The sequence below is a fragment of the Littorina saxatilis genome, unplaced genomic scaffold (assembly GCF_037325665.1).
Source record: "Littorina saxatilis isolate snail1 unplaced genomic scaffold, US_GU_Lsax_2.0 scaffold_560, whole genome shotgun sequence".
Classification (NCBI taxonomy): Eukaryota; Metazoa; Mollusca; class Gastropoda; order Littorinimorpha; family Littorinidae; genus Littorina; species Littorina saxatilis.
The window spans coordinates 1-14,748 of record NW_027128658.1 but is presented as its reverse complement, the minus strand read 5'-3'; the positions used below and the strand labels follow the sequence as shown (position 1 = coordinate 14,748).

Below are 14,748 nucleotides of genomic sequence, written 5' to 3'. Positions count from 1 at the left end.
ATTCGATTTATTCGAAAACGCGAATAAGAAAAGCGTTGAAGTTAATTTCAAAGTCAAAATACCATTTTTCACCACAAATTAGAATCCAAGGTGGGAATACATGGTCCAAAATTCGATCAGCAGCACTTTGGAGGGGAGGGGAGGGGAATAGTCAGTATTAAGTTTGTGCTGGTCATGGCCGGGAGACCACAGTAGTAAACCCCAAGCCGGCTGACGTCCTCCCTATAGGCCTACTGAGCTGCAAGTTTAGGCTACCATATCTAGTGCACAGTGAAACCAATAGAACTTACAGGTTATCCACACCGGTCACAGCTGGAATTGAATTCAGTTCCAACCATCTGCCACTTCACTTCTGACATCAATTTTTGCCTGACTGACCTGTTTAGGCTATTGCCTGGCAATAACTTGACTCGATTTGCAAACTGACGACCAAAACTTAGAATCACGGCATGTTTTGCATCTACTCAAAGGCAGCGGAATAGACACGCTTTGAACACATACTAATGGTAAAGCTCAGTGATTAAACAGAGTTAATAAGTGTCTTGTTTTTTGTTTTGTTTTATAAAAAGTTTAGTTTTCAGCTTGAGTGGAGGAGCTGTCTTGCCCCGGGATGATTATTTCCCTTCGCAGCTCTCTTACTCTGGAGTTACTAAAGTTATTTCCACATTGGCAACGATCGTCTGCATGAGGGACTGCTCAAATTAGAAAATATGAACATCGTTAAGCAGTTTGCATTTATTTCTGTACTACACATGTTACACTGGAAGGTCACGTTATCGAACGAAGGTGTTATTGATTCAGATCTCCAGAGTAAAACCCTGAACGTCGGCGAAGCAAAAGCTCCAAGGTAAGCGTTTGAGAGTTGTTTCTGCAGTTTTTAAGTTGAAGCATTGTGTACCTTGTAGTAACTTGAGCAAGTTGATAAAATGTGCAAGTAATGTCCATAAATCCACTATTTACTTGTTCTAAAAGATCATTCACGTGACTATTAGACTGTGGGTGTATTTGCACTGTGCTTTGGGTTTCCATCTTTTGGAATTCTTGAATTTGATTTTGAACACCTTTCCAAAAAATGATATGACTTACTCAGTTACTGGGTCTGAGTGTTGAAAGGCACACGTACACAGCTTCCTGGAAACCATCAGTTTCTGGTCACAGACACTGTCAGGCTTTTACACACAGTACATACACCCTTTATTTAAACACTCGCCGCTTGAGAACATCATTGGTGCCCTCCGTAAAGAGCGAGCATTTTTCAAAGAATTTATTTTGGCTTGGCTTGGCTTGGGTTGTCTTACCCACAATCGGACGCCTCGTTTTGGCGTTAGAACTAACTTTTAAAATCTACATAATAGATTGACAGCTTGTAACACAAACATTCTTAAATTATAAAAAAAATCTTTTTTCATCAAGACAAGATCAGAACAATTCGAAGTTTTGAAAGTTTGAAAAAAGGGAGCCCGGAAGCTGGTCACGCATGGTCGTGTAACCACAAGCAGACGATCTTTCTGCATATCGCTTGCTTGTTTGAAGCCAACCACCGCCGATACGTTTGTGTGACTCGCAGTCGTTTGTTGCATTTTTGATTCAGAGGTAAACAATTACACTATGCTATTGCAGATACAGCGAGTCACATTGAAACCACAAACTGACGACTAAATTGTGAGAGAAAAAAAAGTGTGGGACACGGGTTCAGGATGGCTCAGGGGTAAAATAAACCACGAAATCTGGTGTGTGGTTTAATCACGCTAAATAGCCATTAAAACGAACTGTGTCACTTAATGCTGTTAAATTCTATTGCAAGTGTGTTCCATAAGGTTAGAACTTAGAACTGCTTTTTCCGTGAGAAGATTTAAATCGTTCTGTAAACCATTTGAGGCAGCTCTGGGCCTTTAAATGTAGGTGGATGTGTTTTTTTCTTGAATTGTACCACCTTCCTAGATTTTGTGCTTAAAAAAGGACCAAAGGTAAACTCTTGAATAATGTACATAAGTTCTTAGTGCCAAGAACAAGTTGGAATGACTAAGTCAAATGTTCCCTTGAATTTATGTTTTGCATTGTACAACCAAAAGTGTCCAATGTCTGCCCTGTTCAGAGACATATACCTGTTCTGTGTGTCAAGAGCCATGTATACATGTATCTGCTATGTCCACATACTTAAAAACCATCAGGCATGACGGAACCATTGGTAATCAAATTTACCATTTCTCCACCTTGTCATCTCAAAGTATAGTTCATAATATTGTTGTTTTTTGTCCAGGTATCTTTTGTATGATGTGAACCCGGGGGAAGGTTTCAACCTACGTCGAGATGTCTACATGCGAGTTGCAAATTTGGTTCGCAATTTAAATGAGGATGCTCCATGGATCCTTGTGCTTCCTCCATGGGGCGGCCTGTATCACTGGAAATCAAGGCATCTGGACCAGACCCGCATACCATGGTCCACCTTCTTTGATTTACCCAGTCTTCGCAGATTTGTACCCGTGATTGAGTTTAAGGAGCTGTTAAAGTGTAGGTATCCCTACAACTAATATTTGTCCCTGCCAATCAAGGGTGAATCTCTTGCATTGTTCATGTATTTATCAATTACTGTATATGTATTCAAAATATGTTTTGTGTTAAGGGTTGAGATTGTTCAAATCTCACAGGTCAAATTATGCGCAGGTGGTACCTGATCTTTCTTCGTGTGTACACACAAGCATAAGAACATACTAAAAAATCATGTAATCCATGTCAGAATTTGGTGGGTGATAGAAACAGGAAAATACCTAGCATGCATCCCATAAAAACGGAGTATGGCTGCCTAGATCAGTAGATGTCTTACATGTTAAAGCCCCTCTTAAAAAAAGTTGAGTGCACATGGAAATTGCACTGCATCCCAAGAACGCAGAAGACGGTAAAACATACAAATGTTTTCTTTTATTTGCACAGGTCTTGGGCACATAATTCTAATCTGATCTGCTAGCTGCTGCATCTGCAGTTTCTCCTGTGAAGCCTGTTATGATCAGTGCATCCTCTTGCAGGCTGCAATTAATTCATGAGACTACTTACAGAAGCCTCAAACAGTTGTGCTATGCTAGCACTGTCCAAGCAAGACTGAAGTTTTCTAGCAACAACAACCAAATTTGCTGTTTACTTTGTTTTGTTTTAAACTGAATCGATCGATTTTGGGCAGAATTTTAAGTTGTCAGGCATTGTGTGTGTGTGTGTGTGTCACAGCCCACTTTTCAACATCACGGTCCAACAAATATAGACACAACCATCATCGAACGCTGAAGAAGTGTGTGTGCATGTATTTATGTGAGTCTGTGACTGCAGTTGCAGATGACGACTATAGACACTCGATCGCTGTCACCCTCCTCTGTCTCTTGATTTCTCTCACCACACAACAGTAGGCACAAACACTCACTCACAGTCACACACATACATACATGTACGGTACAATTACAAACACACATACATGTTCACACACATTCATGACGTGTAGTACCGGTATACATATTTTGACAAGACTTGATTCCCACATTCATTTGAGATGTTATTGAATTGACAGTTCATTTGGTTTCTGCAAAGATGTGTTTTAATCAAGAATCAAGTAAACTCTCTCTCGCTCTCTAATTGTGATACACATATTTGTTTCAGTAATGCCAGAGCCAGTGATTGATGAGTTGTACTACCTACAAAACTATAAGGAGGGCTGGACAGAGTTTGAGGACAAGATGGACATCAGAGATTGCATCCAAAACCCCTACCACTTTGTGAGTACATGTACCACAAGTTATGAGCAACACTTGTAAGTTTACTCTGTTTCATTGATGCTATTCTTTAGTGGAGCTTTTTTTTTCTTTAAACAGGTCATATATATATGGCTTTGTTTTGCTGTGGGGTATTCCCTGTAGGTGGATTTCCTGCAAGCATTTTCCCTGTATACAGGGAATCCCCCTGGGTGGATTTCCTGTAGCGTTTCGCCGATCTGCCTGAAAGTCACGTGATGCTTAGCGACATCGGTAGAAATTGATGTTTTTCAATCTTAGTCTGTATTAGAAATTCGATTCGGTTTTGCAATTTTTATTGAGAAAAAAGTTTTAAATCGATAAATAAATGAAAGAAAAGGCAACTTGCAATAACAACATGCTGCAAAGCGTTCCAAAGTCACTTCACTTCCGTTTGACGCCATGGAATTTCTTCAAGCTTACAAGAGTGAAAGTGAAAGCGATTCAATGGACAATAGTACCAGCGATGAAGCATGTTTGCTTGGCTGAATGCCGCATGCCAATTCAGGAATTCTAAAAGATTTTCCTGTCGAAACGCCATTTTGGAAGGGGAAGTAACGCTAAGGTCATTCAAATCGGTTTACAGCAGCGATCTGCGTGAGATTGAGCGGTATAGTACTCTCCTACAGGAAATCCACCCAGGGGGATTCCCTGTGTACAGGGAAAATGTCTACAGGAAATCCACCTACAGGGAATCCCCCACTTTGGTCGACTTTGACCCCTACAGTCTAAGTTTCCATCCTTTTACGTCAGAATGAAGTCCATCTTGGCTCAGTAGAAAAGTTAACACACATACATGTATTTATATACATGTATATATATACACTAACAGAAACACTTTGCATTTGTTGAAAAATTCAATCCACTATCCACTTTCGATCAGCTATTAATAAGTGAAATATTGCAGATTGTGAAGAACAAGACAGAAATTATACAAAATGTTTGTCTATATGCATTGCATTACATTACACAGTGAAACCCCGGGCCCGTTTTAAAATAATACGCTGGGCAGACCCTATAGTTTTCCAGATGTCCTGTTCATAACCTCTGTAAACTTACCTCCATTTAAAGACCAGATTTTCTCAGATTTTTGGAGGTCAAACTTTCCACTCTTCACTTCAAACGGTTTAAAATGAAACCTTTGTCGTGTTATGAGCTCTGTCTATGCTGTTACTTTTTCCTGTGAATGCAGCTGCGCATAACCAAATAATTTGTTTTGTTTCAGAATGAGGATAGAGGCCTGTGGGAAGGCTGGTTCTTTAGCTATGGCGACGAAGTAGGAGTACGAAAGCTGACCTGTGTATCACTCTTGGGTCATTCCGCGCTCTTGAAGCCATTCCTTCTGCACAATACTACTGCCAGGTGTTGTGTACACATTGGTGTTGTTTGCCTGAGAGAGTATTATTTTGCTGCCTATAAGTATAAGTTAATGCCAAAACCTTCTTCAATGATAATTTCAAGGCAAATGTAGAATTTAATTAAAGGGGGATTATTTTTTTTTGTTACAATAAAACATTCAGTCGATCTGTTGGCCTGAAACTAAAATATCAACAGTGAAACCCAGGGATCAGTCATCAACATTACTAGTAAGGCTTGGCTAGCGGAAACCCAAAGACCAAGACTGGTCTCCAGGAAGCATGCGAACATAGAACCGATTTTCTTTAATTTTCAACCCATTTTCAAAGTATATTTGACATTTAAGATCTATATATTTTTGTATTCAGGAAATGATAAGGAATATAATGCAATTTTTTTATCTTCTATATATATATTACAATTTCCATTTTGATTGGAATTATAGAATTTTAATGAACAATCTAATAAATTCTTTTCCAAGCTTCCAGGCTGTAATGCAATCAAATAGTTCGCACTGAATAAAGATAGTCTGACCCAAAATTCAATCAATTTGATTGAAAAATAAGGTTGCAAACCAGATATGACGTCATCAAACACATCTGTCATAAAATTGAATAAACGGGTGGGGATATCACTTGGAAGAATTTGTATGTTAGGTTTCATAACAATCTGTCCAGTATTTTCTTGGAATCGCTCCACACACACAGACACACACACACACACACCCAAACATATACTTGACCAAATTAATGTAAAAACAGAGTGCTAAATTGTTAACCCTTTTGTTTTTAAACAATGATGCAAGTTTGCTCTTCTGTGTTAGGGATTATACCCATGTTTTTGCAATAGGAAGGAGTTTGTTCTGTGAAATCAGCAATGCCCGGAATTCAGAAAGACAATGTATACAAGCACTAGGGTAATATGCAAATGATTGGATGAAAGCCTGCAGAACTCTCACTGACGCAAGTGAATGTCATGATTGATTTTACAGAGAAACCAAGATTGTGATGTCAAGCTCCGTCAGCGCATGTGGCTTGATTACAGATTTATAATGAACGAGATTTCCCTTTTTCCCATCGTTTTGTTGCTCCTTTTTACCAGTTCTGCAGCATACTGAGCAAAAACCAAGGCACCCTAGATTGCTAAAAAAATAGGCAACCTCTAATATATAAGTGTGAGCAGAGCACAAGTGAGAGCAGAGCACAAGTGAGAGCACAGCACATTCTAGAAATGGGCAAATGAAGTGTTATCCATTTGCCTTTTCATCTCCCTACACTTGCAGTTTTCTGTGTATATCTCTTTTATGATTCAATTTTCTTGCACAGTATTGCAATGTTCTCATCATTCATTGGGGTGGATTGTTTCAGGACTGTTATGACTGACAGAGCAGAAACTATGCTGCATGATCGTTTTGGAGACAAGAATTATTGGGAAGTAAGTGCATATTCATAGCCCAAAGTTTTGAATTCAGTTTTTGAGGAGGGGAATAGACGTTTTCCGGAAATAACTCTGTCAGGAATTTAATTTTTTTTAAGCGGTGTGGCAGAGCAAGTGCTCCGGACTTTGAGGCAAGCTTTTCAAAGTGAGGCGAAGCTTCTTCTTCTTCTTGGCGTTCGCAGAGGTTACACAATCAGTCCAGCACTGGTGATAAATGTTGTCGTTTTCTCCAACTCCTGTCGACTGCCGTATAGTTTGGTCTGCAAGGGAGTTGGTGACGGCCACACTTCTTTTCGTTCCTCATCTAGTAAGGGACATCGCTGTAAGATGTGTTCCGCTGTTTGGTCTTCTTGACCGCAGGCACAGGTTGGTGATGGCGCCAGCTTGAACTTTCGGTTCATGTGAGCATTGAGCCTGTTGTGGCCAGTACGCAGCCTGATGAGGTTGACTTGCTGCTCTCTGGACATTGTGTGGTAGTCATCTCTGTTTGTCCTTGGCCTCATCAATGCCTTGATGATTGTCTTCTGCTCACTAAAGCTGACACTGTTTTCAGGTTGGTCTTCCACGGCTCCTTCTTTCGCCAGCTCATCTGCCCTTTCATTTCCTGGTATCCCACAGTGTGCTGGTATCCACTGAAGGACAACTCTTCTGGTTTGTCTGACCATCTGTAATGCTTTGGCCAGCCGTGGGAGTTTGTCGTTCTCTAGGGCCTGAAGGACTGAAAGGGCGTCCGAGAGGAAGACAACTTGGTAGCAAGGGTCTGCGGAGTCCTGAACCAAGGAGGCGGCCTGCATGAGAGCTTCTGCTTCTGCTTTATAGTTTGTGTGAGGCGAAGCAACAGCACTCTGTTGAACCAGCTTTAACTTGCCATCGAGACAAACAACTAACTCTGATATGTATGGTATGCAGTGAACATTTAATATGATACTCTTTTACAGTAAAACCTGCGAGCAAAGGACGCTCTTGGGGAGCCTTGCCACTGTCCTTTGTAGCAAGGTGTCCTTTCTTATGAATATGAATGCGCCAACATTTTTTTGGAGAAAAAACCCCCAAGTCACTGAATTTTTTTTGACACAGTGATTATTAAAACTTAAAGTTTTGAAGCCCTCAATTTTTGTGGGGTTTTTTTTTGTTCAAAGAAAAGGAGAGAGAGAGAGAGAACGAGCGAGCGAGAGAGAGAGGTGCAATCGGTTTCTTATCTGAAGCAATGGGCCATTCACTGGAAGATTCTTTGATCGAGCTGTTGAAAACCACTCGCAGAGTTCTTCGTTCAACTCATCATAGGTTGTTTTTCTTCTCTTAACACATTTTGCCGTCGATCTGGCACCGGAGTGCCACTGACTGAGAATTTGTGTTCGATCAACTTTTATGTTGGAAATTTGCGTTTTTCCGCAATTCAGCTCATCAGCAACTTTTCGAACGGTCTTTATGACATCGACTCTCTCTTCTAAAATCAAAATTTGTCGTTTTGGCATGATGAGACGAAGACGAAGGATGAGACGAAGATGCACCACAGTACAGAAAGTAGAAACCCGAATTGTTTGTGAGTTCACGGCATCGACCAATGAGCGTGCACCATACAAAAATTAACTTCTTTCAAGTGCTGTCATTGGCTTACAAAATAAGCTTCTCGCGCGTTCACATCGACAGCGAGATTGTATTTGCAGAACCAAGATGGCGGACCAGCGTCTGCTAAAAGCTGTCTGCTTCAAGGGTTTGTCCGTTGTTGACAAGTAACGAACCCAATCGGGACCAAAAAAGGGTGTCCGCGTCCGCGCCTTCGAGGTGTTCGCTCTTTTAAGGTGCTTTTGAGAGTAAAATACATCCGTCCTCACTTGAATTGTCCGTTATGCTAAGGTGTCCGCCGAAATAAGGGTCCGCTAGATGCAGGTTTTACTGTATTTCAAAAATATGCTCATCAGAGTTCACTATTCATTGTGTCTGAGGTCACATGGGTTTGGCTAGACATCACGTGAGTTCAGGAAAACATACGATCTTTAGGATCACTGCCAGTGATCGGCAAGCAATCCGCTGCGAATAATGGCTCCAATATGTGCATATAAAAAAATTTTAAAAAGGTAATAGCATCAAGTGCACACTGCATAACATACACATCAGAGTTAGTTGTTTGTTGCCATGTCAGGTCGTGTAGGTGAGTGGTCTGCCCCTAGACCACTATTATGGCTCACAGCAGCAAACGCTTCCATTCATAACACGAACGTTCAGGACTATAATTACTGAACAATTAGTTGCTTAGACATGAGTTAGAAACAGTCATCAATTGCAGTAATTCTTTTCCAGTGCCGACGCAGCATGAGGTTTTCTAAAGCCTTGCGGGATATTGGTGATGAATTCAGAAGAAAGTATCTTGATTCTACGGATGAAAAAGACAACACTGTTTTACATGAAGACTGGACTCAAATGAAGGTTTGTTTGGTCATATGTTTGTTGGTAGTGCTGCTGTTTTATTTTTGAATGCATGTGGTAGTAAATGCTCCCCTCACAAGCCAAAATTGTGTTATGCAATTGTTTTCCATGAGGCTCAATGCACTGTATGGATGAGGAAAAAAGGAAAAGTGGTTGGGTTGCTTGGATACAAACTCGATCAGTTCAGCTGGGTGTGTGAAGGGAGACAACCTAAAGAAGAAAGCAGTGTAAACCAATTGAGTGCTTGGTATGTAAAGTTGGTATGGGTGTTGTCGTATTTCACTCTGATCCTTTGATGTATTCATCTTTCCTGTTTCCACAGAGAAAACACGGAGAAGCTAAAGGAGGCCCATATGTTGCTGCACACTTACGTAGAGCAGACTTTTTGTACGCCAGGCCAAAAGATGTCCCATCACTAGAAAACACAGCCAAACAACTCAAGGCAGTGCTTAAAAAACAAAAACTGAAAACACTTTTCATTGCCACAGATGCACCCAAAGATGGTAAGGAATGCATGAGTATTAGCAGATTTTAAGTACCTAGGTTTTGTCAGGTTGAAATCCTGTCAGTTTCTGTGTGCACAGTTGTTTTGATGGAACTAATTAGTCAGTTTATATTCAGACATCTATGCAGAATTTTGTACACACGACACACTTGGCATTAGTAAGACATTTCTTTGCAATAGGGTTTGTACTACGGCTGCTAAATTGTCTCCATTGTGCTCCATACTAACATTGTGATATTGTACTTTGTCTTCATACATGCGATACGACGAAGCGAATAATTTATGGTTCATTGTCATATCTGGCAGATAGGACTACTTTTGCATTACCAGGCAGCTAACTCCATACATTCTACATCATTTAACAGTCTGTAGAAGCTGCACACTTACACACACGCAAGCACACACACACACATGCACTAACACAAAGGCAAACACACACCAATCCCAAAGAAAAAGACAAAACAGAAATAAAAATAAATTAATAATTGATTTGCTCTGGCAATAGTTAATACTGTTCAGTGAGTCACCTCAAAATGCTTACCTGAAACATGATTTGAACAGTTAATTACCCCAGCAAGGCTGTGTTCATTGCGCATTAACAATATATCTGGTAAAAACTTTCATGTGAGCTGAGGTGACTTTTACATACATGTACTTGCATCTTCAGAGTTAAAAGAACTGAAGGACCTGCTGAGGGACTATAAAGTGTACACCTTCGAGCCACCAAAAGAAGTTTTGGAAACCTACAAAGATGGAGGAATAGCTATAATTGACCAGTGGATCTGTGCCCATGCCAGGTTTGTAATGACCCTTTTCAAGCGTACCAGTATGACCTCTGATGAGATATTACTGCTTTGTACTTTGTGCATCAGTGTGGGACTAATGATAAGCTACAGTGGAACTCCCTTTTAAAATCTGAGAAAATCAGGGTGGGGGGGGGGGGATGGGGTCTTGAAAAGGGCCCACTGTACACATTTTACACCAAAGTTTACACATGTAGTTCTTACTTTTTTGAGTACAGAGTACACCAAATCTCTAACCTTCCTGATTTTCATGAAAGCGGCAAGGGGGAGGAGGAGGATTTCTAAAGCTGCTACTAATAATTATTTGACAGCTGCTGAGTTAGAAAATACACTGCAGGAGTGGCATTAGATTTAGACAATGATTTTATGTTTGTTTGTTCAGTGGATCTAACCGCTAGAATGTTAGCCTTCACTTTTTACATTTAGTCAAGTTATGACCAAATGTTTTAACATTGACTAGGAAATCAAGATGAGGGTGTGGCATATGTGTGTGTGTTGTGTGTGTGTGTGTGTGTAGAGCGATTCAGAGCAAACTACTGGACTGATCTTCATGAAACTTTACATAAGAGTTCCTGGGTATGATATCCCAAATGTTTTTTCATTTCTTGATAAATGTCTTTGATGAGGTCATATCCGTCCTTTTGTGAAAGTTGAGGCAGCACTGTCACGCTCTCATTTTCCAACCAATTTTGGTGAAATTTTGGTCAAGTAATCTTCGACGAAGGCTGGACTTTGGTATTGCATTTCAGCTTGGAGGATGAATTAATGAGTTTGCTCATTAAAGTTGTCAGTTTGACATATTGACTAAAATTAATGTTGTAATTTCGCCTTACGCGACTTGTTCCTTATGTTTATGTGCTAATACATGTAATAATTTAACATGTACAGTAAAAAGAAATGTTTAATGTCAATAAGTATGCCAACATTATAATGAACGTTTTTGGCATTTGTGTTCTTTTTCATTTATTCATGACTCTGTGTGTGTGTGTGTGTGTGTGTGTGTGTGTGTGTGTGTGTGTGTGTGTGTGTGTGTGTGTGTGTGTGTGTGTGTTGCAGGTATTTCATAGGCACCTATGAGTCTACATTTTCATTCCGGATTGGAGATGAACGAGAAATTCTTGGATTTGACCCTGACATGACGTATAATCGTGTTTGTGGAGACGAAGACAAAGAATGTGAGCAGCCATCCCGATGGACAATAGTGTATAAATAAACATAATGAGATCAACAAATTAAAATGGCTTTTATATTCAGGCAATCCAAATCTCCTCGCGATTTTGCAGATTTCCGGGAAAGAAAAAAAAAGATTTTCTTTACATGCACAATGTATTTTTCACCAGAGGGGGTTAAGTACATATTTAGGAGACCAAAATGCTTCAGCTTCTGAGGGTATTGCCCCCAGGAAGAACCCGCCGAGCGACCTACGCGGGATGGACCACCGGCGTTATTTATATCCTTGAAACTCATTCTTCCTTGAATGGATTGCCTGTATATTGTCTTCATACGGGAGCAATTGCTGTGACCAATAGCTAGTACTAGCTTTGAATAAATTTTTTTGTGTGCTGCTGTTGATCTCCAAAGGATGTACTGCTCGGGCAGAGATGGCATGAAAATTAAGATTGGTTTCTTTGGAAAGATGTTCTTGCTTTTTTCAAGGTCTTTGTTGAAAAACTTTAGAAAAAATGTTGTTTGTCCTTGAAAGTGATATTTGCATGATTTATGAGTCGAAATTGGCATTTTTGCAACTGTTTTGGAGAAAACATTTAGATTTTAGGAAACATTCATCTTAAAGGCATATGTACGCGCTCCCGTGTTTACAAAGTGTAGTTTGCCCATAATCGATGTCAAACGCACCATAAGACCATGTAATGACGATATGTCGCCATGCGCGGACCATATACATGCATTACAGCTTGTTCTAGCCTCTGAAAAAGTGAGGATGTCAACAAAGACGCGGAGTTATTTCCCTTGCGTCAACGTTCCCTCTGTTGGCAAATCTATAAATAGGACGATCTAGATCAAAATAAAAATTCAAATATCTCAACATTTAAGGGGTCCTAGACCACAATATCTTGCAGGGAACTTAATTTAGCATGTCTCCAGCTGTTGGTAAAGCAATTAGCGTGTATAGTCATCGAGTACATATGGCTTTAAAGAACAATCAATATAGGATTTTTAAGAATGATTTCTTTCATTTGAAACACCTTGTGATAACAGCATTTTCTTCCTATTTATGAACAGATTTTTTTCCCTTATATATATATTGTTGCACAAAATAGCATAAATGTGAATGTGCGAAGACAATGCTACACTTAAAAACCATTTGCTACGATGAAAATTCCAAACAAATCTTAATTGTTACGCTTCTACTGAGGCTTCACAAAGGTTGGCAGGTCTGAAATACGCTCGGGAATGGGGTGCAGAAACGATTAAGGAAGCTTGAAACTGAGCGAGTCGATTGTGCGAGTGTCCATTGTTTGTTTGTGTAAAAATAGTCATAAAATAGTAGGATAGTTCGATTAAAAGTCAAAAATCTAAATTAAAAAGTTTGTCTAGAAAATGAGCGTTTAACAATGCACTGGTGTTCAAGAAACAATTTTGAGAAAACGGCTTCTAAAGTTTTCACAATGATGTTGAATGTCAATAAATCACTTTGAAAATCATTACTCAATTGCAAAGAACAGGATTACAATGACAAAACAATGATTCTATAGTTATTAAAGTACCAAATAATGCTAAGAACCCAAAACACGCTTTTGGGCGCAAATTCCATGCCACCTCTGGCCTTTTAAATCTAGCAATCATAATGTTAATTCATTACTCTTAATTACTGCCAAGTATGAGAAAACAATTTTGGAATGATACTAGTCATCCCTTCAGTTCTCAGCAAACATGAAAACATTTAACTTGACTTGGAGAAAAAACAAGTTTTTAGTATGATAAATGTACTTTATTGTAAGAATTGTCAGAAATGACTGTTGAAATCCATGCTGAAAAGAATTGTCACAAATGACGTATGATATGACATATGACTTTAAATGTGAACAAGGATGTTTTGATAGTTGCGAGTGGGTTTGTGAGTGTGTTTAACGTTAGTCAGTATAACTTTTGCTGAGATCTCACTGATGCAATCACTAGTTGTATGACTTTTTTCATTCTGAATATGCACAAAGTACATGTACCAAAATGCTAATGACTGATCCTGGTTAGTATGATATTGTGCGAAACGGTAAAAAGAATATCTCCTTTTGTATTTCCTTTTAATCTTTTTGAACTGTGCCCACTGAAGGCAATGATTACAGTGCTTCACCTATAGCTGTGATTCAATTTATTTGGAATTTTAATATACTTGTATTATTGTTCAAACCTTTTCCACATAAAAGAAGCAATGATGCGAATCTGGCCATCTGAATGAAAGGTATTGCCTCTGTAGTGTGATTTGTTAGCTCAGTCCACACACTGATTAAGTACTGCATGACCAGCATCACATTCAGGAACCCTAAAAATCCTAGGTCTCCAAAGAAAAACACTTGAAATAGCAAAATATGAAACGACATGAATGCATTGTATAGTGTTCTTAATTTATCTGCGATAAGTAGCATTGTATAACAATTTAACTATCCTTTCTTGTAAAAGCCAGATCAATGTATTTAGGTATGAGGCTGCATACATGCAATCGTCATGCCAGGACTGTGCTTATGAAGCAGTGTTCACAGAGATCTATGAACAAAATCATAACTAAAGTCCTCCAGCACAAATATATTCTGCAAGTGGTAAAAGAATCATATCCTATTACTTCGCAACAAGTTCCACTGATCGGAAAGAGGCGCACTTGCTCTGATGCTCATCTGAATGGGTTACTGCCCTTCAATCAGGATTATAGCTTGCTGTTGCCTTGTTGATGGTCTGTATGCACTCCTCAGAGCATGCTTACACGTGTAGATATATATATATATATACATACATACATGCATGCGCTCGCAAAGCATCCACATACACGCATAGGAGCAGATTCAAGCACCAGAAGTGGTTTTTAAATGGACAGCCAGACACTAAATTATCATTGTCAATGTTCGTGACTCAAGGAATACTTGTTTACAAATTGAATTGACTTAAATAATTGAACTTGCTAGTGTGCAATATGTTTTGCATACATTTATGAACACATTACATTTAAAATACAGGAATTGTGCAACTTTTATTGTATTACAGTGACCTAAAACAGCTCTGAAATGTGTATCTATTGTACCATTTCCGTTGTTGGAACATGTTCTTATGTTGTGACATTATTGTGTATGGATCGATTTCTACTGTGACCATGTGTGTTTTGGGTGGAAAAGGGGTGTTCAATATAACCTCAGCATTGATTTTTTCCGCACTGATAAATTTATCGTTTTGCTTGCTTTAAAGTTTGTTTCATATTCACAAAAATGATATCCACAGAGTG

The 14,748-nt window shown here is 39.3% G+C and overlaps 1 protein-coding gene across 1 annotated transcript; it reads left to right on the top strand.

Annotated features, from left to right (window-relative positions):
* The first annotated feature begins 612 nt into the window (after positions 1-612).
* LOC138957015 (GDP-fucose protein O-fucosyltransferase 2-like) lies at positions 613-14,741 on the top strand. The gene is made up of 9 exons (XM_070328193.1): positions 613-847; positions 2,261-2,511; positions 3,643-3,758; positions 4,999-5,135; positions 6,497-6,563; positions 8,868-8,993; positions 9,316-9,496; positions 10,166-10,295; positions 11,358-14,741. Exons 1-9 carry the CDS (start codon positions 711-713, stop codon positions 11,512-11,514), a joined length of 1,302 nt encoding a protein of 433 aa, XP_070184294.1. The 5' UTR covers positions 613-710; the 3' UTR covers positions 11,515-14,741.
* Positions 14,742-14,748: the final 7 nt, after the last annotated feature.

Excerpts from the sequence above, each read along its gene's own strand:
- LOC138957015 (XM_070328193.1), top strand. The coding sequence starts at position 711 with ATGAACATCGTTAAGCAGTTTGCATTTATTTCTGTACTACACATGTTA. Across the intron at positions 2,512-3,642 it reads GTTTAAGGAGCTGTTAAAGT|TAATGCCAGAGCCAGTGATT; the intron begins GTAGGTATCCCT and ends TATTTGTTTCAG. Across the intron at positions 6,564-8,867 it reads GAGACAAGAATTATTGGGAA|TGCCGACGCAGCATGAGGTT; the intron begins GTAAGTGCATAT and ends ATTCTTTTCCAG.